The following is a 22,714-nucleotide window of genomic DNA, read 5'->3' as shown; positions in this document are numbered from 1 at the left end:
GATGTGTGTGCGCACGCATCATCACCATCGTTAACAGTAACAACAACAACCTGCCTTTCACCCTAAGGTCTTAAGCAGGTTACAAGAAGTAAAATAAACATGTTAAAATTACAGAAATAAACTACAGTGGTACCTCGCAAGACGAATGCCTCGTAAGACGAAAAACTCGCAAGACGAAAGAGTTTTTCGTTTTTTGAGTTGCTTCGCAAGACGCATTTCCCTATGGGCTTGCTTCGCAAGACGAAAACGTCTTGCAAGTTTGTTTCCTTTTTCTTAAAACCGTTAATACCCAGGGTGCATTCAGGGGGTGCAGTTGCGACTTGACTTCGAGGAGCAACTCATAGCAACTCAAAGCCTTTTTTGAGGTTTTTGAAGACTTTGGTGATTTTTGAAGCTTTTCCAAAATCCATGCTTCGCAAGACGAAAAAATTGCAAGACGAAAAAACTCGCAGAACGAATTAATTTCATCTTGCGTGGTACCACTGTATGCTGAAACCTGGCAAAATTGACCGGGAAAATCAGAAACCAGGAAGAGAAGAACTTTTAAGAAGTTATGGGGGAAATGTTACAATGTATTTAAGAGAACACTGTAAACAACCAAAAACTTTGGAACGATTTGAACAATGCTTTTAATGTACTAAAAACTATGGTAAAAATGGATTATTATTAAAAACAGAAAAAAGTGAAGCAGTTGAAAAAAAGATTGATAATGGTAACCATGGAAGGGCAGAGAGGAGTCAAAGGATTCAGGGAATTCTAAATGATAATGGTGATGTTTAATGTTTTTATTTAAATTTGCACTGTAAAACTCAATAAAAAAGATTTGACAATGTTTTTTTTACAGAAATAAGGTGGGTCCGAAAAATACACATCTCAGATGTCAAAAGCCAGAGTCTGGGTCCTCAGCGTTTGCCAAGAGCTGTCTAAGGAAGGAGCCAAGCTCACCTCTGTGGGAAGGGAGTTCCACAACTTAGGGGCCAACACAGAGAAGGCCCTCTCCCAAGCCTCCAACCCCCCAAGCGTCTGAAGGCCGTGGAACAATCAAGAGGGACCCCTCTGCCATCTTTGCACCTGAGAGGATATGTAGGGAGGGAGGCGGTCATTCGGGAATTTGGGGGCTGAGTTATTTAGGGTTTTAAACACTAGTGTGAGCACCTTAAATTTGGCCCAGAAGTGAACTGGCAACCGGTGCAGCTGTTTTAAAGCGGGGGTTATATGAGAGCTGAAGGGAGCCCCGGCCAGTAATCCAGTTGCTGCATTTTAGACATAGATTCTTCTAACTTCTGCTTGGCTGGAATGGAGCCTGGTGTACCAAAGCAAGGGTTACATACACTGCTCCACCCACATTTGCGACTGGCCCCACCCACCATCGGAATGTGGCCCCCAGAAGGTTGCACACTAGTAAATGTGGGCTAAAATGGGCTCCCCAGCCCTGGTGCAGGCGACACAGGCGTGCAAACGTAAAAATGCACTACTCACAAGAGAAGCGTTCACGTGTCTGTGCAAGTAGACGCTGCCTGAGCTGGTCAGTGGGACTTCCTTCGCGATCAGCTTGTCTGTGATCACTCCGAAGTGGATCGTTCCAAGGTAATCTGAAAGCACATGTTACAAGCCTTGAGGAAAGAAATGAAAGAGGCCCAGCTGATATAACTACACAGCCTCCTTTCTCCAGAAGCCATGCCAAGGCATGCTGCTGGAAGAAAACTCTGAAAAAGAAAGAAATGTACACACACACACACACACGCACACACAGCTCAGCTTTCCTGCCGTTTTACACAGGAAATACAAGCAATATCCTCTTATTAATCCGCGCTTTCCACCTGTGGGCATAATGTTTCGGGGTTAAAATTCTATCTCAACTTGCGTTTTAAGATTATACAACAGGATTTCGGCTGAAAAACACACTGCAATACAGACAAAATAATGAAATAAATATCCTCCATATAAGAAAACAAGAGAGGAGTTGGAGCAGCACTTTTGGATTCTTTAGGCCTTAAGGAGGAGAAAAAAAACCCTCCCAGAGCTGGAGTTTTCCTCCTTCGTTCTTCACATCCAGGACCTGAAGGAGGGGAAAGGGGTCTGCGACAACACTGAAGAGTAAAGCCCTAGTCAGAATTAATAAAAATAAGGTGTTAACAGTAGGGACTGACGCAGGTGGTATAAGACAAAGGCGCTCTCCGCCACATGCACGGCAGTGTCCTTTGTGGTGGTGATCTTGTTTCAAATGAGTCATGCGCTCAATGAGTTTCAAGGAGTGGAAATATTGTGGGCGAAATTAAAAGGTGCCAATATGGCAAGCAGCCCACCAGCTCTGCTGTTCCAGAGGCAGTAAAGAAAAGCAAGCGGAACCCAGTCCCTTTCCACGTGCCACCAAACTGGTCCCTGCCACCCACAGCTCTGCTCTGGCCCATCATTTAGAAATTGATGCGTGAGCAATTGCCCTCAAACAAAATGATGCTTAAGAGCATGGGTAGGCAAACTGAAGCCCGGGGGCCAGTTCCGGCCCAATCCCCTTCTAAATCCGGCCCCCGGACAGTCCGGGAATCAGCGTGTTTTTACATGAGTAGAATGTGTCCTTTTATTTAAAATGCATCTCTGGGTTATTTGTGGAGCATAGGAATTCGTTCATTTTTTCTCTCTCCAAAATATAGTCCAGCCCCCCGCAAGGTCTGAGGGACAGTGGACCGGCCCCCTGCTGAAAAAGTTTGCTGACCCCTGCTTAAGAGCATCGCATTCATTCCTCAATGCTCTTCCTCTCCTCTCTCACCAAATATGCCTGCCTGGAAAGCGCCCTTGAGCCCCTTCTGATCCGAATGGAAGATAAGGGTGTATAGAAACAAGCCTGGAATACAAAGGGAAGATTTACATCAATTGCTCCACCCACTTTTGCCTCTGGGTCCCGCCTTTCCCTGGCATGTGGCCCTCGGAAGATTGCCCAGGTTGAAAAAGGATCCCTGGTCTGTAATCTCCAGGGTTTTCCTGGTGGGTAATCTTGGTGGGCAGTTCCTTTTAAAAGGAGGCTGCTGGACTTTAAATGATAGCTTTCTAAGCAATTAGATGCGTCTAGCCTCAGGGGAGGGGGGGGGACGCAAGCCTTTTAATGTTTTTCACCATGTGGCTGATGAAATATCGCAGCAATTCCATACTGAGCCAAACAATAAATGGGAGGCCTGCCCCACAGCCTCTCCTTTGAAGCAGCCCCACCCACCCCCACAAGAAATCCTATCATATTCCTCAAAGTGCACAAAAATTCAGGTCACTTTAGAGCTTGGGGTGTGGAGGAGAGCACAAATACATCTCTGCTTTTAAAAAAAACACACAAAAAAACGCCAGCAGCCTTTAGAAAATCCAAATGGCTACAAGTCAGATCATGCATTACAACCACATTTTCTGCCACCAGTGAGCATCTTTCAAAGAGTGCTGCTCCAGGTGATCTTGAGGATTTTTATACGTGCATAAAAATGCACACAGAGCTGCAAACTCAGCATGAAATGTGTCTAATTATCTGTTGCACTCAGTCCCAGAGATGGCAAGGCTCTATCCATTCACTTTCTTTACAGGCCTGCGACTAAACATTTAAGCAGAAATGGGGCTGTGCCCCACAAGTGTCACGGACCCTCCCTCTTGGTTGGGCTGTCAGGGCTGGGCTACGGTGAGTAAGGAACCTCAAACTGCAAGGTGGGTCAGTAGGCAATACCAACCTTGGTCTCCACTTCCTAGAGGAAGGACTTCTGGCAAGAGATGGGTTGTACTTCGTAAGAAGTTGGCAAGCATGGATTTGCTAAGAGTCTTGTGAAGCTGATCCAGGAAAGCTTTAAACTAAATCCCGAGGGGGAGGGAGACAATAGTACAGATGACAGGGGAACACCTGGTACTGGGGATAATAGCTTCAGTGATGCACATGAAACTGAGGTGGTGCTCCAGAAGCCTGCTACAGGGCAGGAAACTTACAAGAAGGAAGCAGCTGGAGGGAATGACTTGTGGTTTCAGTTGTCTCTATACTAATGCACAGAGTATGGGAAACAAATTCAGAGCTGTATTTGGTCCACACTAGCCTACACACATAGAGACTCACTTTCCAGCATGGAACCTGCAATCTGAGAATCTCAACTTGCGTTTAAAAAACAAAACAAAAGAAAGCAGCAGGGTGGTTTTGAAATCATAATTATGGGAAATGGTTTGGAACTGTCTCATGTCCTCCTCACTCTCCTTTGAAAACCATTCCTACGGTGGGGGGAGGAGGAGATGAGGACTATAGGAAGCAAACTAAATTGTGCATGCAGACAACTGGGAAACCCCCAGGAATCCTGTCTTGTTTGAAATTCAGAAGCCCTGCTGCAGCCAGCCCTGCTTCTGTATATGCTTACGACGGTTGCTTAACCTGCCAAGAGCAAGAGGCTTTAACCTGCTACAAGCACACATTACAAAGCTGGCAGGCTCACATTTCACTCTCCCTAACCAGTGTGGGACTCTATAATTAATGAAGCAATCAGAGATAGTTTTGGCAACAAAGGAGGAATCGAAGAAGCAGTTATTTGCTTTCCAGAAGATTACCGGGGGGGGGGGGGGGCGGAAGGAAGGAAGGATGCACAATCTCACACACACTCAAGGGTGCTGGTGACATCACTTTGGGGAAAGTCTGCACCTGAGGAATCTGAGCAGAGGAAGCTGCCCATGGATCTGCTTTGCTACCAAGGAACAAGCGTGGCCAACTGACCTGGGGCGTTTCCCCCAAAGCAGAGCATATTGACAGTGAGGCAGCAATCCATCTCTCAAGGGCAACCAGGTGTCTCTCGAATGGCATTCTGCTGCCCCTTGTGGCCAGCCACTGAGAGAAGGCCCCACAGGTTGTCTTGTCTGCCCAGGTTCCAGCCTGCCACCAAGCCAGCCTGGCAGTCTTGTGGGCTGCCTCTGGCTTGGCTGGCTGTAAATGTTTCGAAATCCAGCCTGGGTCTTTGCGCCTGAGCAAAGGCTCCTTTTGATGCTTTCAAAGTCAGAAGAGCCTTGCTGGATCAGAGCAAGGGTCCGTCTTGATGCTACAGATACTAGCCACTACCACCCCTGGAGACGCGCTATTTCCAGCCGAAGGGAAGGCATGGAGAAAGTTATCCATTCATTGGATTCTAAATATTCACTACTCCACCCTGCAGAGTTGAAGACCCCCTAAACAATGTAAGAATCTAAGAAGAGCCCATCTAGTCTAGCATCCTGTTCTTACAGTGGTCAACCAGATGCCTGTGGTAAGCCTGAATGCAGGACCAGAGCTCTCCCCACCTGTGATTCCCAGCAACTGATATTCAGAGGCATTACTGCCTCAGATAGTGGAACACAGTCACCATGGCTATTATCTGGAGAATCTGATTACCCAGGAAGCAAATGTTCCACTAACTCTGTTGCATGTTGAGTCAGGATGCAGCCCTAGGAAATGCAGAGTTATTCGAGGCCAGTTCCTTAGATTAAAGGAATTCAGTTCCTCACTTGTCCAAAATATGTAATTTAGAGTTTATTTTAAGTGCACCGCAACCCTGTATTAATGACTCTTCTCTCTTTCAAGGCAATTTGGCACAGCTGCTTTGGAGAGCTGCAGGCATGGGCTCTGTCTCTTAGCACACAGGTCAAGGCAGGAGTCAAACCCAAGGCTACGGACACCAGGGACGAGTTGGTGGGATATGGCTTTTGGCACAGTATCTGATGCATCCTTCTTTCACACTCTCCTTTTCAAGAGCAAATGTCTTGACCCTGTGTTTGCAGAGATAAAAGTAACCCAACCTGATTCAAAAACACCCACCCCACTCACACACGAAAACAAAGTTCAACACAGCCAATCACAAACAAGCAACCGCACCCTAGGCCGACCAGAATTTCTCTCACCACCAAAGGAACACAAGCAGATAGCAAAGAGAACCTGCACAAACGACGCTGACACAAAACCCCACACATACATTACGCAAAATAGAAATATCGCCCCCCACCCCCACCCACCAAGGCCCCTTCCACCTCTTCTCCCCATTTTTCTTCCTAATGTAACCCTAATGTCTCAACAAATGAAATTGACCTATGGAAAATGTAACTTGAAAAAAGAGACATTTCATATACCTTTATAAACCAAGAAAACTTTAATAATTTTTTTTTTTTTAATATGGATGGTAAAGGTACCCCTGCCCGTACGGGCCAGTCGTGACCGACTCTAGGGTTGTGCGCTCATCTCACTCAAGAGGCCGGGAGCCGGCGCCGTCCGAAGACACTTCCGAGTCACGTGGCCAGCGTGACGAAGCTGCACTGGCGAGCCAGCACCAGTGCCGCACACGGAAACGCCGTTTACCTTCCCGCTAAAAAGCAGTACCTATTTATCTACTTGCACTTAAGGGTGCTTTCGAACTGCTAGGTGGGCAGGAGCTGGGACCGAATGACGGGAGCTCACCCCGCTGCGGGGATTCGAACTGCCGACCATACGATCAGCAAGTCCTAGGCACTGAGGTTTTACCCACAGCGCCACCCACGTCCCCTAAAATATGGATGGACCCCCACTTAAAACTCCAAGATGGGCAGTGCCTTTGCATCCTCTCAAATACATTGAAGCCACGTCTCCCCTTTTCTTTGCAAGTCATCAAGGGTTAAATAATCAAGTGTACATTTTTTTTTAAACTGGCACATAATCTCTATGCAGCACTGATTTAAGAGAGTGGACCCTCCTCTCCCAACTCTTTGCCACAAAAATAAATAAGGAGAATACGTAAGGGGGGAGGGGAGGGAAATGTCTAGTATCCAGGCTGATTTCACCCTCCTTGGGACAGAAATAATAGGAGTAATAAGACTGCATAAAGGAGTTCATTGGGTTTTAGTTTGTTGGCCAAAGAAATGGCAAAAGAAACCAAGCCGAACTTGGTCCAAGATAAACAGCAAACGGAGATAAAGCAACTTGTTGACAGGATACAAAACGACGGAAATGGCATGTTGCAAGCGCGACCTCTGCTCTGCACTTAGAACACACATTTCAGCACTGAGTAGGAGGGCAGAGTGCCAGGACAAAGGTTTGGATGCCCCAGATTGTCATTTAAAAAGCAAGTGGCCCTTTCAGAATCTGGATGAGGTTGGGAAAGCGCTTCCTTTCGTAAGACTCCTGCACTATCACTGCAGAACTTTAGGTTTTAAGAGCACCAAGATGGTGGGATCTTTAATGCTTTGTGGTGCCTGAACAGGGAGGGCATGCCCTGCCCACAACTGGTCTTCGTCAGGAGAGAGGGCGAGGCATAAAAGCAACACGCAAACTGCTTTCTTTGCATATGCAAGAAGAGTGGACTTTTGCAGTCGATGCGAATGCACAGAGCAAGCATTGAATTCAGAAGGGCTTGCTTCCAAGTGAAGAGCGTTTGGGACCAGACTACCAGTAATGCAGTCATATTGATGTGTGGCTGTCTCCTGAAAACATCCCCAAAGTGGTAAAGACTGGGTCTCCATCTGGGCAGGCACTGAATTCCACAGGACTGGCCTTCTAGTATGCATGCTTAGAGATCCTGCAGCTACATCGTTCAAAGCCAAAGGACAGGGCTGCAAGGAGCAGAATTTTGAGGAATGGTGTAAACTGAAAGGCCATTTCACACATTACAGGGCAGTGGACCTGGGTTTTCCACAACACACAACTCAGCAGATAACTTTAGCCCAATCCCTGTTCCTTGATGGATCATTTTGATGCAAACAGCAGCAAACAGGTAACATGCATGAGTAAAATAGCCGAAAGCCACCAGATCCCATGGTTTTCCTGCCCCACAATTCTTTGACTTATAAGGCAGTTACAGTATTTTTCCATGTATAAGACCCCCCCCCAATGTATAAGACATCCCCTATTTTTTTTTAAACCCGAAATTAAGTTGTTTAGCTTTGGGGGGGGTCACCACCACCAATCGCTCACCCGCCCATCACTCGTCAAAGCCACTGCCGATCACACACCTTGCCGCAGTTGCCAATTGTCTGCCCACTCGCTGCCAACAGCCCACCCATGCAAACCACAGCTGATTGCCCGCATGCCTCGCCACAGCCGCCAACCACCCACCCAATTGCCGCAGCCACAGCCAATCACCAGAAGGCCTTTCCGCAGCCACCAATCACCCACCCAATCACTGCAGCCAATCTCCTGTTCACTGCTGCCACCAATCTCCTGTCCCCACTCTGCATTCGTTATCCGTGTATAAGACAACCCCCAATTTTTGCCTATTTTTTTTAAGCAAAAAACATTGTCTTATACACTGAAAAATACGGTGTTTATAAGTGGAGAGATGAGAATAAAAGGCTAAGAGCTGGGTGGAATTAGTAGTAATATGGTCAGCTGGCAAATCTACTCCAGGCAGCGCGATCAATACGTACTTTATTAGTGAGATAGTTCTTCCATTACTAGAGTGTTTCATCTAATGCACAAGGCTGGGCAAACGACGGTCAATACCGATTTTAGTTCTCCCCCATCCTTGTAGTTTCACCACAGCGTACACTTTTACCCGGCACCAAACAATTCCTGCCAAGATCTAACTGAGCTAATTGGGAGTATATAAAGAACACTATGCCCCCAAAATAAGCCACCAGCTGATTTTATTTTATTTTTTTCAGTCCTGCCCTCTTCTCAGGAGGATGCAAGGTGGCTGTTTCTGTTGTCATGGAAACAACAAAAAGACGTCTCCTTTGGAACAGCAGTTCAACTCCTCCACATCAGTTGCTAAACTCTCCCCGTTGCAGAAAGAGAAGCCTTGAGATGAAGATTTGCATCTTATGCCTGTGTGTCCAGTGCTATAAACCTCAAACACTCTATCCTGTATTTTCATCTTGCGAACCGCCCCGAGATCTTTTGATGCAGGGCGGTATATAAATTCAATAAATAAAATAAAAATAAATAAATCAAGAGCAGGAGAGGGCTGTAGCGCTCAGGCCATGCTTGTGGGCTTCCCAGAGGCATCGGGTTAACAACCGTGGGAAACAGGATGCCAGACTAGATAAGTCCGTGATCTGATCCCGCAGGAATCTACTGATGTTCTTATATTCACAGCAGGGTGTGTTGCGTGGCTCGTTTTTAAGAAACTGCTGATGCGCACGGAGAGTGTAGTAATCCAACATGCAGCACAGACAAAAATGAACAAACCCAGCCCAAATCTTCCCTCTCTCCTCTCACTCCAGTGCCATGTTTTGCTTTTACAGCGCATTTTAGGAGAGGCAGCTCCACCAGGAAGGTTACTGCTTCATGCGGTAAAGTTGCTGGTGTCATTACAGGTGATGCATCATCCAAGCGGCAATATCCCCTGGCCTTAAAACGTCCCCACTACCCAGACTGAAATGAACAGGAGCCATGCAACAACTGCACCATTTCAAAGGGGCTTTCGCAAGAGAACTTCCCTCAGGGGACTCTGCCCCATGTTAATTAGCGGGAGGGGGCGCCATTTAGATTTTCCACCTCAGGTGCCTAAATGACGTGGGCAACCGTTCTTTTTAACTTCCATGTTTTGCAACTGAAGCTTGCTGGCTTTCGACAGAGAACAAAATGTGACAGGAAATTTTGTCAGCATTTCTGGCTGAGAGCCCCCACCGAGCTGTCTTGTGATATATTTAGTCCATTGTGTGCAAGAAGCCAAAATATATTTTCAACATGCTCCTGCTCAGGAAGTTTTATCATGGCCAGGACTGTGCAGCCTGTCAAAGTCGGCCTGATAACATTGGGTATGGGATTAATAAATGTGATGACGGTGATTGTTTTGAAAACAGCGCTAAATATAAAGTCAAATGCATTCTGCAGACAATGGAAAGAAAACCAACGGCATCCCATCATTCCCACCCACAAATTAGGCATGGTGAAATTCAATCAAATGTAACATTAAACAGTGGTTTATACGGGTAATGAATTTACCTTTATTTAATGAATGCAGAGCTGAAGTGAAGAATGTCAGATAACCAGGTGGTTGGGGCGAAGCGTTGAACTCAAAATATCCCAAAACTCCTGGCTGCAAAAACGAAACAAAAACACAAGAGAACACATGAGAGGTGCTGCGCTTATTTACCATTACAGGGAAAAACAACACAATGGGCTTTGGTTTAATTATGTAAATATTTAATCCTTGGGCATTGCTCCTCCATTGTCAATGCAGTCCTGTAGTTTGGAAGGATTGTTAATATTTCCCATTGAGTACATATTCCTAGATGGAGACACAGAGGGTTGTTCTGACCAGAGTAGCTGCAAACTCCAAGTCCATTCAAAACGTTGTGGTGGGGAAATCCTGACTGGTTTCTGACCAACACAAACAATGGCACACACAGACAGAACTTCATCCCAGCTGGATCCCACCCCCACCTCTAAGATAATATCTAAATTCCACCTGATTTCACTCAATGGTATCACACCTTTGAGCTTTCACTGGGTTTAGCTCCCAGTACGTTTCCGAGCACAATTCAAAGTGTTGGTGCTGACCTTTAAAGCCCTAAACGGCCTCGGCCCAGGATACCTGAAGAAGTGTCTCCACCCCCATCGTTCAACCCAGACACTGAGGTCCAGCTCCAAGGGCCTTCTGGAGATTCAATCACTGCGAGAAGTGAGGTTACAGGGAACCAAGAAGAGGGCCTTCTTGGTAGTGGCACCCACCCTGTGGAACACCCTCCTATCAGATGTCAAGGAAATAAGCAACTAGCTGACTTTTAGAAGACATCTGAAGGCAGCCCTGTTTATGGAAATTTTTAATGTTTGATGTTTTATTGTGTTTTTAATATTCTGTTTGGAGCTGCCCAGAGTGGCTGGGGAAACTCAACCAGATGGGCGGGGTACGAATAATAAATTATTATTATTATTGCACCACTTCCAAGGAAAAAGGCCATAGGTCAGAAGGAAAGAATGAACACTGCATACCACAGCTTCCAGTTTCAAGTCCTGGAATTTCCAGGTAGAACTGGTCAATGGACCTGAGACGATGGAGAGTCACTGCCAGTCACTGTAGACTACACTGAGCTAGACTGATCAGTAGTGTGACTTGGTATATGATACTTTCCCATGTTCATAAATCACATTTCCTGAATAGATTTGTAACTCCACCTTCCAAGCAAAACACTTTGCAGGGTGGCTTACAAACTGAAGCTGTGTCCATCTGCCTTAAACCAGAGTTTAATCTGTGGGTGAGATGCATGCCACAACACACAACTTGACTGCTCCTGTTTTGTTCCTCTCTTCCTCCAGCAGAGAAACAACTACGGATCAGCTGGCTTAGAGTGACTGAACTGGCACTTGTTGTCTGTTTCTCTCCAGACAGCCACAATCTGAAGCCAAGGTTTTTTTTCTTGGCTTCCCAGCTGTGGTGTGTTTGCTGGTTTGGACACAATGCTCAGCCAGCCACTCTGTGGCTTCACTCCCTACTGGAAGAAAGGAGGAGGAAAGCAGGAGGTGCTTGGAAGAAGACTTGCTCACTACATGTGGCTTATGGCTTAGCGTTGTATTTGAATGCAGCCTAAGAAAAAAGAATGCAGACGTTCAATCTGCGAAAGGATAAAGAACAGTGCCGCCATGTATGCTGAGATTCAAAGCACTCAGAACAAGCAAGGAAAAAAACTTCAACCCAGAAAGTGAAGCCACAAAAGTTTCTAAGAACAGAGCAGTTCTGCGGCTCATGAAAACACACGCTCAGCACCGAAAGCCTGTAGTTCCCCTTCCTAATGCACAGCGGCGTAGCGTGGGTTGTCAGCACCCGGGGCAAGGCAAGTAATTTGCGCCCCCTAACCCGGGGCAAGGCAAGTAATTTGCGCCCCTAACCCCTAACCTGCCCCCGCTGCCAGCTTCTTCTTGCTGCTGCCTGGGCTGGGGTATTTACGGTAAGGTAGCCACGGTGGCGGGTCCGTGTCAGGTGATCTGAGGCGAGTTGCCGCTGGCGCCCAAACGACGCCGCTTGCCCGGAGGAGGAGGAGGGCAGAGAGGCGAGGAAAATGTAACATGACCCAGCAGCTGCAGCAGCAGCGGCGGTGGCGGGGCTGTGAGGAGGGGCTGCCTGGCACGCCCTCCGCGGCCCTGACACGCGGGGACCGCGGCGAGCGCTGAGAGCCGCTGCCTGCCGGACGCCTTCAGCCCGGACGCGCGCACAGCTCGTCGGTTCTGCGAGACATGGGGCTCTGCTACAGCCTGCGCCCAAGGCTCTTCGGTGACTCCGGAGGCGGCAAGTGCCCCCCCCAGATGTTGCGCCCGGTGTGGCCGGCCCCCCCTGCACCCTCCATGCTACGCCACTGCTACTGCAAGCCAAGCAGGCTGGTTGCATATGCACAGTGTTGAGAAGACTTTGCTCCAAAGGCAAATAAATAATATTATCACATGCTCCAGGACAAAGTACAGGTACTCAAAGCAACACAAATCCTGCTCAGGTGATAAGAAACCACCAGGTGACACAACCACAACCGACAGGAGATTCCACGCTGAAGCCACTTTCCAAAAAGGTGGCACCAGATTCTGTGCATGAGAGTTTTGTCTGTTTAAACATGTATAGGAAGTTTACATATTTTCAACCCGAGTTAGAGACTAGGATCAGAGGGAAAAAATGGGAATGAAAAGACAACAGGAATGAGCTTTACTAGTTCCTAATTATTTGCTGCTGGGAAAGGCTTTAATACTCGCTGTGATCCAAGATCAACACAGAGGCCTTCAAATATTTCCTGCTGGTTCCCCCTTGTGGCTCTAAACTTTATGTCCAACAACATCATCATGGGCAAACTTAAAAACAGTGACTTGGATTTCAAAGTGACGTGGAACTCTGCAGATATCCTGGGCCATCTGTGTAAGTGCATCAATCTTAAATCAGCTCATTTTTGAAAACTGACATTAAAAAAGGTCTATGGACTAGTAACTTGTGTGCAACTTCAGCTGGTATGCCCAAATGATGCAGCACAGAGTTCTGTGCTTTTCAGATGCTGGAAAGGCTTTGGGGGAAGAGGCAAGGCTGGAATCACAGACAGGGATAGAGATAAGTAAAGACTACTGCACCTACAGAGGCCCTGTGAAGCAGAGTGAAGGTTTGCTCTAACAAGGGACTCCTTGAGCTTCCTGTAGTTCCCTGTTCTTCCTCTGATGCAGCAGCCCCATCTCTAGTCCTGCTTCCCATTCTGGATCTATCCCTCCCTATGCTTATAGAAAGGCCTGAGCCTGCACGGCTGTTCACAACCTGATCCCTGAAAAGGCAGTGTGCAGGAAGCCAAGAGCCAAGGAGCTGACCCATCAGGTCTCCGTTCTAATGGGCCAAAAATGCTTTTAGACAAGGCGGTGCTCCCATAGGGAAAGGCATCCCTGGTGATATCAGAAAGGAAAGTAGAACCTTTTAACACACTCACTGCAGGTTCGACACCCCTCCCCACACCTGACAAGATGGAGAAGCATCAACATCAGAGCTGTTGCTATGAATTGACCAGGGAGCTTCCAGGTGTTGCCAGACTCCAACATAGCCCCACTCAGCAATGACAGCAGCCGTAGTCCAACAACATCTGGAGGACTAAAGGTCCCTCATTACACTTAGATTAATTGACTTGAAGGCAGATTTGACCCCCCCAAAATGCATCCTGGTTAATTGGGTAACTATTTTTTAAACCTATTTTGAAATTGTCTATGAAAGCTGCAGGTATGAGGCACCATATCATTCCCCCTTTGCTCTCACTTTGGAGAAGGGAAGGCTTATTTTAAGATGGGGAGATGCTGCAAAACAGGCATACATGTAGCCACCTAACATCAAGGAAAATAATATTTCCCCCCTTCAAAATGATTGTTCATCTCCCCCAATTTAATCAGTTGATGAAATTCATTTGGTATCTTTGGAATGAAAGGGTTCGAAAGTTATGGGTCCTCTCTGACAACATGCTAGCACACACAGACACACACATACTGCAGATGAGACTTCTCAACACTGCTGCAGTCACTGCCAATCATCTTCAGAATTTCACCCTGGGATCAAGCCAAACAGGAAGCACGTGAACCAGCACGTCAAAAATACAGTGGCAGAGAATACTGGTTTCCAGTAAACTCAGAAAGAAAACAGAGTCCATTCTTTGTAACCAGAAGCAAGATCACCCTTGAAAGAAACACAAACCTTCCTGGAGTCATGAATGGCTAGATCAAAAAGCAGAGGCAAGTTACCTCATAATTGGAGAGAAACTGCTGAAGTTTTGATCGAGATGAGATGTAAAGCAGGGGAGTCATCACTCGGCGGACAAATTTTTCAATGTAAACAGCATTCATCGGGCCTTTGTATTCGATGGGCCCAAAGCTGGCATCGAAAAGAAAAGAAACCAAATACTGTTAAAAGTTTGAAAAATTAAAATTGCAATTCCTAAGCTAATAGAGAAAGACCTAGGGCTGGTCAAGGCTAAGAGTGAGCATTTAAGACAAGCCTTTGCCAACCAGGTGCCTTCCAGATGTTTTGGCCTACTGTTTGCCCCAGCCAGCACAGCTGGAGCTGATGGGAGTTGTCGTCCAAGGGCACCAGGCTGACAAAGGTCGATTTAAGAGCTGAAAGCTCTGAGGTAGAAGTTTTAACAATAAATGTGAAATGCGGCAATTACTGCCTGAAATGTGGGTGGTCAACACTGTGGCACGGACAGAAGTTCTCTCTGCCTTGCCTGAACAGGAGTACGGGGGCCTCTCGATCTGGCTGAATCCAGAGTTAGGCCTACATTCCTGCCTACCTCTCAAAAGTAGCACCGCTACTCCCCACACCCCGATTCTAGAAGGTGGAGAGAGAAGGCGGAAGGAGCTGAACATGAACCATAATGCACAATAGTATCATATTAGGTCTTTGATTATGGCAAAAGAGACGGCCGTTACCAGGCAAGAATATGTACACGCTGGGCAAAACCAGATAAGGCAACTCAAAAGACTCTTTAAACTGGAACAAAACACATTCTGCTCACCCTGTGGCTTTGTCATCCTAATCTCAAATGGCGGTTTTATTCAACTTTTGTGCAAAGTGACTCAGCACATGCAGACATAAAGATAAATGCAAGGAATTCCAACCCGCTGCTCTGGGGCATTCTGCTACAGTTTTTGACTGACAATGCATATGGAGCAAATAGTTAGAGTGAGGCACCCCCAGCTCTACTGTCTATTGTGGAACTTTAGAGACAGAGCAGGGGAGAAACAGCAAATTATAAGCAGCATGGACAAAACAGCCATCACCAGCCTTCTGATTGTCTCATCAGATCCAGAAGCCTTCACTGTCCTTGTGCCAGCTTCCACTATAGCTAATCAGGCAACCATTTGAACCTAAATGCAATACAAGTTGGCTCACTGAGCAGCAAGTTCACTAGGTCTGGAAACCTGGCCAATGGCCCATCTAGTCCCACATCCTGTTCTCACAGTGGCCAGCCAGTTGCCCTTGGGAAGCCTCAAAGCAGGAACTCCGCACATGTGTTCCACAGCAACTGGTATTCAGAGGCAGTCTCCCTTCAGCCGTGGAGGTAGAACACAGCCATTCTGGCTGGTAGACATCGATAGCCTTAGCCTCCATGACAACGCAGGCAATGGCAATTGCAAAATGTTTTGAAAGACCGTGGATCTCTGAGCATGCAATTGCTCTCTCGATAACCTCTCAAAGCTTCCATTTTGCAAACAAAACCGTTCAGCTGCAGTTCTAGCTGACTGCTCTTCTAAGCTAAGCTAACCAAACTGGATGCTTGGAGGCAATAATTGCCAAAGAGCAGAGGGATAGGGAACTGATGGTGATAAGGAACTTGGATCTGTGCAGAGATCCTATTTCCTGCTGCTCTCCCCTTCCAATAGTCTGTGTTCTGATCAACAGAAACAATCTCCATATCATTTCCCAAGTTTCCCACTGTACTCATAAGGCCTAATGGCACACTGTCTTTTTAAATTAGTGCTTAGATATTGGAAAGGCTTCAGATTATGAATTAGAAACCACAATTCCATCACCATGGATGCCTGATTATATGCCTCACAGCAGAACATCACATTCTATTTAGCAAGAAACTGAATTACCAAAGGAAAGGACTGTACAACCTTAACTTAGAACACATATACAGAAGGGAACTTTCCTGACTTGATGTCAAAATGACACACCCCAGCTCTGTACCTCCAGCAAACCTGACAAACAAGAACATCCTTTAACTCATGAAGCAAAACAAGATTCCTTGAATCTCAGTAGCTGATTTTCATGAGGCATTAGGAAGGAGCAGACAGGATTTGGTCAGGGGTGCTAACCACGCTTAGCAGGAGACAGAGATCTGTTCTGAGCAGAACCTGCTGCCCGGCCCCAGTGATTCCTATGAGCAATGTAAGTTTGAAAACTGGTTCTCAGAGGAACTTAACCAACAAGGCACACTGTTTGGGTGGGTAGATAGCCTTGTTCAGCCGATAAAGGCTTGCCACAGTTAACAAGTTCTGACTCTCAAAGAGCACTTAAAAGCCTTACCTCCGATGGTACAAATATATAACCGGAAAGTAAAAGAAATGTTTCTGTTTCCTGCATTTCCCTTGGTTCCACCAGCAGTTGATCGCCACAAACAGCACCTGCAAAAGGGCCGGGGTGAGGGGGGTGGAGAGAGTAAATACAAATGTTTGGCACAACCCGTAAATCACTTCTTGAGGCAAGCACAGAAGTCAGCAAACTTCAAAGCCAGAGGCTTGATTGATACACTGCAAGGAGGACAAGTGCAACAATGGAGAATGCAGTCCAATCACAAGTGGCCGAAGTCTTTCCCTAGCTGCTGGCTATACCTTTACTAGGAGGGGTTATAGCTGTACTGGGGAGTTGCAGACACGATTTAAGGGTAGATAGCCATGTGAATTTAAAGCAAACTACAATTCCCAAAATCTACCCAAGAATGGATTTACTTCCATTTTTCTTGTCATAAAAGAGACCGCCATCTCTCCACTCCCTTTGGCATATTCAACCAAATCCCTGTCAGGGGCAACTTGTCTGTGAATCCCAGTTACTCACAAGTGACGAGAGTGCCGCTGCACTTAGGTTCTGCTTGTGGGCATCTAGTTGGCCACGGTGAGAATAGAATGCCAGACTAGAATGAATTTTGGTCTGATCAAGCAGAGCTCTTCATAGGTTCTTAAATTAGTACAGGGAAAAGTGCAGGTGCTTGGCACAAAAAATGCACATCCTGCAGATCATTATGTAGGTCAAATCAAATATTGATTGCTTAGCCAAGCGCTTTCTCCAAATCATACAATAAAAATGGTACTCCTCTCAAAATTTAATTAAAAGAAACTGATAGCATAATCTGCTGTGGTATCGAATCCACTGGTGTATCTAATGTCTTTTACAACGATAAAATGAAAAACCGTAACACTATTAACTAGGACACTCACTACAAAAAAAAAAGGGATCAAACTCATTCACAATTCAACTCAGCGCTTTAACAAGGTCAACAGTCTCCTGTCTTTGGTCTGATCCACATACTCACATTCTTCATTTACCTGCTAGCCCAACAGATTTTAACTGAATCCTGATTTTACAGCTTTAACTGATTTTTTATTGTCGTTATATTGTGCTCCATGTGCACCACTTAAGAGATGGAGTAATTAAGCAGTATATAAAGGTAAAGGTAAAGGGACCCCTGACCATTAGGTCCAGTCATGACCGACTTTGGGGTTACGCGCTCATTTCGCTCTATAGGCCGAGGGAGCCGGCGTTTGTCTGCAGACAGCTTCCAGGTCATGTGGCCAGCATGACGAAGCCGCTTCTGGCGAACCAGAGCAGCACACGGAAATGCCATTTACCTTCCCGCCAGAGCGGTACCTATTTATCTACTTGAACTTTGACGTGCTTTTGAACTACTAGGTTGGCAGGAGCAGGGACCAAGCAATGGGAGCTCACCCCGTCGTGGTGATTCGAACCGCCGACCTTCTGATCAGCAAGTCCTAGGCTCTGTGGTTTAACCCACAGTTGTCACCCGCGTCCCTTAAGCAGTATATAAATGATATTAAATAAACACATCTAAATCATGCTAGCAAACAGTCCTATGGGAATTCAGCCCATTCCTTCTTAATAAATGAAACCACAAATAGAACCCTAGTTGTGTCAGTCTCTTTTCTCCCCCAACCACTTTGCTATAAATTTCTGCCAAGGGCAATTCCAAATTGACAGGGTTTTTGCAGAGTAGAGGAGCCATTGCTAGCATGTACAGCCCTGCCATTTTCAGGGACCGCATGCTCAGTTTGAAATTAGCAGGACATCAGAGTGCCTCTCTCCAAACAACTCTGACGAACAAGAAAAGTAACTTAAAGCAACAGCTGCGTCCCTTCCTGCCCAATCCGCCTTACCTGGTCTGCCAAACTGCTTGCCACTTTCTCAATCTCTTCCCTCACTGCAACAGACTGTCCGCACCATGGAGCGTAGAAAAAAAAGAGGGTGATTTCCGAATCTTGGCGGATGTCCTCTGCACGATCCAGCTGCCCAAGGAAAAGATCGCAGACTGGAGATGTTGAAGAGAAGAAGCTGACTGGAAGCTTTGCTGGCATTGTCACATCTTTTGCGCGGCTATTTGGGGGAGGAAGAGAGATGCATGAGCATATGTCAGGTATCATGGGCGTGCAAATGTTAAGATCAACAGAACTTCACATTCTCTCACTTGGTCAGTTGGCAAAAGCTAAAAAGCAGCATAGGGACATGCTTCCAGAACTGCAGCATAAACCAGTTACTCTGGATCAGCAGTTGCCTTCTTATGCAGTTGCACCCAGCAGAACTAGTATTCTGAGCCATGACACCTCTGATCCTGAAGGAAGTATACAGCCTCTGTGAACAGCAGCCATTGGTAGCCCTATCCTCTGTGACTTTACAGCACTCTTAAAACCACCATCACCTCATCTTGTGCCAGTGAATTCCATTATGTGCTATATGAAAAATTACTTTCTTTCCCCTGTCCCTCCCATTCAAGCAGGCCTCTCAGTGATAGCACCTAGACTTTGGAATGCCCTCTCTCAAGTGATTTGTGAGGTGGAGACCGTAAGGACCTTTAAATGCCTTTTAAAAACTTATATCCTGGACTCTTTGTAAATTATTATTTATTTTGTACACTGCTCAGTTTTATTTGTGAGATATAGCTGAGTTTTGCTTTTATCTTGTTTCTAGGAAATCTTATTGGATACTGTTACCGATTTTTTTTTGCTTTTATGTAAACTGCGTAGAGATTTTTACTATATTAAGCAGCATAAAATGTTTGTAAGCAAGCAAACAAATTTAGGAGGGTCAGACAAAAAAAAGAAGAGTACTTTTTCATACTGGATTGTCCTCAGGCCCAGCATATGGGAATGGCCACTTTGGAAAGCAGGATACTGGGCCAAATAGGCCTTTGGTCTGATTCGGCAGCATTCTCTTTATGTTTACTGTAGTTCTACTTTACTCAGTGGGAATTTGAATTTAACTGAGTTTTGATGTTATAAGCTGTGGGAAAAGGGTTGCCTTCCAGTTCTTCTGCGCACTGCAGTTTGGTGGGAAAAGGCTGCACTTGCAAATTAGTCACAGGCTCTTCTGAGGGTGAAGGGCTGAGTGGGAGATGCATACACAACCCCACAGCATGGCCTCACAGCAGCTCCCATTAGCTTTAAAAGAGAAGTGCTGTGTTTCTCAACCCTGAGGCTCCTGCTGCATTACAACAATTAGAAATGCATAATCATAGCACCTAATTGTTGTTGTCGCTCTTTTAAGTCCTCTGTTCTAGAGAACTGTATTATGTTTCTATGGATCACATTTTTATCCAGTCCCATTTCTTGCTGTTTACTGGCATCAAATAAGACCTTTCAAAATGCATTGTGGTTTGTTTGGTTTTTTTTATCCTACTGAAACCCTTTTCTGAGCAAAGTACATGTGAACAGTTCTCATGGCTGCAAACATGATTACGGAAAAAGATGCAGGGTCTGAAACAAGAGCTGCCAACATTTTCATGCAGTCCTGGCTACCTGAAACCCTCACGCCGGATGCCTTGTACACTAGTCAAAATCAAAACTAGGGACACGTCAAGTGTTTCGTGGACACAAAACCGGACTTGCCGCTTATATGTACACTCCTTGTGGCTTCCTGTTCAAGGTTTCTGCACCACGCGCTTGCTTGTAAATATTCTTTTGCCACATTCAGATGTTAGATTTTTACATGCACATGAAGATCAATTCACAAGCATATCTTAAAAATGTAAGGACTGAAACAGCCTTGAATAACATTACCAAACTTCCAAACCCCAAGCAATAGCTTTTGATACGTGAACCAGATACCACAGATCACACACTGCAAGTTCCATAGCACTTCAAATGCAATAGGAGAATTTTCATGCAGCGTGTGGCTGAATGTCAAGTGATGGCACAATGTGCAATGTAAATGCATCTATGAGTTGCAGAACGGTTGGGGGAGGGAAGGAAAGACCCAACGAAGAGTACAAAAAGGCAGGTAGCAGTAGTAACTAATTCACTGTAGACAAATTACACGGTAGCTAATCCATGTCAAAGGAACTGGCTTGATGGAACCAACAGGACAGTTGTTTTTTTCCAAACAGGTGACAAACGAATGCAGGACAAATCTATCAACAGCTGCTAGCCATGACAGCTAAATGGAGCCCCCATGTACTCAGGCAGTATACCTCTCAATGTCAGATCCTGGGATCAATCAGTGAGGGAAGACCATCACTTTACTGCCATGCTTTCTGTGGGCAGGGGCTTGCCAAAGGCAGCTGACTGACTGTAGTTGCAAACGGGGTACTGAATTAGATCCTGAAGCTGAGACTCCAATATTCGGCCACCTCATGAGAAGAGAAGACTCCCTGGAAAAGACCCTGATGCTGGGAAAGATGGAGGGCACAAGGAGAAGGGGACGACAGAGGACGAGATGGTTGGACAGTGTTCTCGAAGCTACAAACATGAGTTTGACCAGACTGCGGGAGGCAGTGGAAGACAGGAGTGCCTGGCGTGCTCTGGTCCAGGGGGTCACGAAGAGTTGGATACAACTAAGCGACTGAACAACAACAGGGCTCTTTTTTAAAAAAAAGGATAGATACAATGCTGGCGGCCAGGTCAATAGCAGCTGTTAACCATGATCCCTAAAGAAGGCAATCTATCCTGGGGGGACGGGACTCATGGGGGTTTTTGGGGGGGGGCGACAACAACGACAAACAACAGGAAAGGGCTATTGCCTTAAGCTCTACCTAGAAGATTATGTAGGAAGTGCCTTATACAGAGTCAGACCATTGGCCCCATCTAGCTCAGTAATGTCCACACAGACTGGCAGCAGCTCTCCAGCATTTCAGACCTGCTTGGGCCAGGACCCAGGACCTTCTGCCTGCAAAACAGATGCCCTACCCACCAAGCTGCAGCACGGATGGTGCTCTGAATGGCCCCAACACCCGGCGCTCTGCTTATGCCCAGGGATGCTCCGGCAGTTGGCTGCTTGGATGGGCGGGAGAGAGAAGAGAGACCAGGTCCACGGACAGCCCCTTCCTCCTCTTCCCCACACGACCCTACTGCACTTCAATAATAATAATAATAAAAATAATAAAAATAAAATACCACCCCTCTCTTTCGCAGGTGAAGCCACTCGGGAGAAGCTGCCACTCCCTTCCACCCCAACACTTCATTAGCTTCTTGCTGGGGCAAGAGATTCAGATTAAACCTGCTTGGACTCCTGCACGGGTTGATGGGGCTCCTTTGTGCAAGGGGAGGCTTTGCATTTTGCAGCCCCACGCATTTCCAGGTGCCCCCCCACACACACCTGGGCCCAACCTGAGCCCCCCCCCCTCCTCAGGTGCGCCTTGGCTTACCTGCAGGTGACTTTGAGGGCGACCAGGAAAGCGCAGCTCAGCACCACCGCGGCGCCGCACAGGACCTCGGGCCGCCGGGCCATGCGGGAAGCGCCGAGCCACCGGGGCTGCGGCTTCTTCTCCTCCTTCTCTTCCTCCTCCTCCTCCTCCTTCTCCTCCTCCTGCTGCTGGTGTTGCGGAGCCTCGGGAGGCGCTGAGGGAAGGCCGGAGTCAGGTCCGGGTCCTCCGCATGCCGACATGCCCTCCTCCCTTCCGCGCCGTCCCTCCCGGCCGGGGCCTGGCCTGCCCGCCCGGCCTAGGCGGGGCCCAGCGGAGCCCCTCACGCTCGCACACGTCGCTCGGCGGCCGGAGCGAGAGGCGCCGCCGCCGCCGCCGCCACGTCTCCCCGCCCCGCCAACCAGCCAGCCAGCCGGCCGCGGAGGTGGGGACGGGGAGGAGGCGCGCCAGGCCTACGCTCCGGCCTCCCCCTCAGGCGGCGGAGCTCCTCGCGCAGGCCCGCCATGAGCCGCGGGGAGAGCGCGGGCTCCGTCGGCCGGCTTCGAAGCGAGGGCGGCGGCGCGGCGGGGGTCTCCCGAGGCGGGCCATGGCGAGGAGGCCTGGCTCCTTTCCTAGGCCTCGGGCTCTTCCAGGAAGGACTGCCGGCGGCTGTTCCCTCACACGGCGAATTCCCCGTGTGGGAATTCGCTTCCACTTCAAATAAAAAGAAATATATTGATCGTTATGTTCCGTTTTTGGCACGCCGGTGAGGCATCTAATCATAAGCCTGCATTTTTATCAAAGCTTCTATATATTTCAATCAAGGCTTGTATTTAAAAATGAGCTTAAAAAAAGGATTTTCAAATGTTTCATGCCAGGCAAAAGACCAGCTGCCTAAAAGAACCTTGGCAAGATGTTTTTCCTCCTAACACAAGAAGGGCCCCATTGATTTATAGCAGAAAAACAATTCTCAAAGTCATAAAAA

At 47.1% G+C, this 22,714-nt stretch overlaps 1 protein-coding gene across 1 annotated transcript in view; it reads right to left on the bottom strand.

Moving 5' to 3' along the window:
• The window catches only part of TXNDC11 (thioredoxin domain containing 11), a 39,468-nt gene extending 17,400 nt beyond the window's left edge, over positions 1–22,068 (bottom strand). The window contains exons 1-6 of the mRNA XM_081839626.1: positions 21,754–22,068; positions 18,275–18,491; positions 16,413–16,510; positions 14,123–14,252; positions 9,884–9,977; positions 1,480–1,592 (exon numbers count right to left, since the gene is read on the bottom strand). Coding sequence (XP_081695752.1) covers positions 1,480–1,592; positions 9,884–9,977; positions 14,123–14,252; positions 16,413–16,510; positions 18,275–18,491; positions 21,754–21,992 — 891 coding nt within the window. The 5' untranslated portion in view covers positions 21,993–22,068. The remainder of the gene's footprint in view (positions 1–1,479; positions 1,593–9,883; positions 9,978–14,122; positions 14,253–16,412; positions 16,511–18,274; positions 18,492–21,753) is intronic.
• Between the last annotated feature and the right edge of the window lie 646 nt (positions 22,069–22,714).

This window comes from Podarcis erhardii, assembly GCF_964252035.2.
Source record: "Podarcis erhardii genome assembly, chromosome: 14".
Lineage (NCBI taxonomy): Eukaryota > Metazoa > Chordata > Lepidosauria > Squamata > Lacertidae > Podarcis > Podarcis erhardii.
Note: the sequence above shows the minus strand (reverse complement) of the source record. Positions and strands in the feature narration are given on the sequence as shown.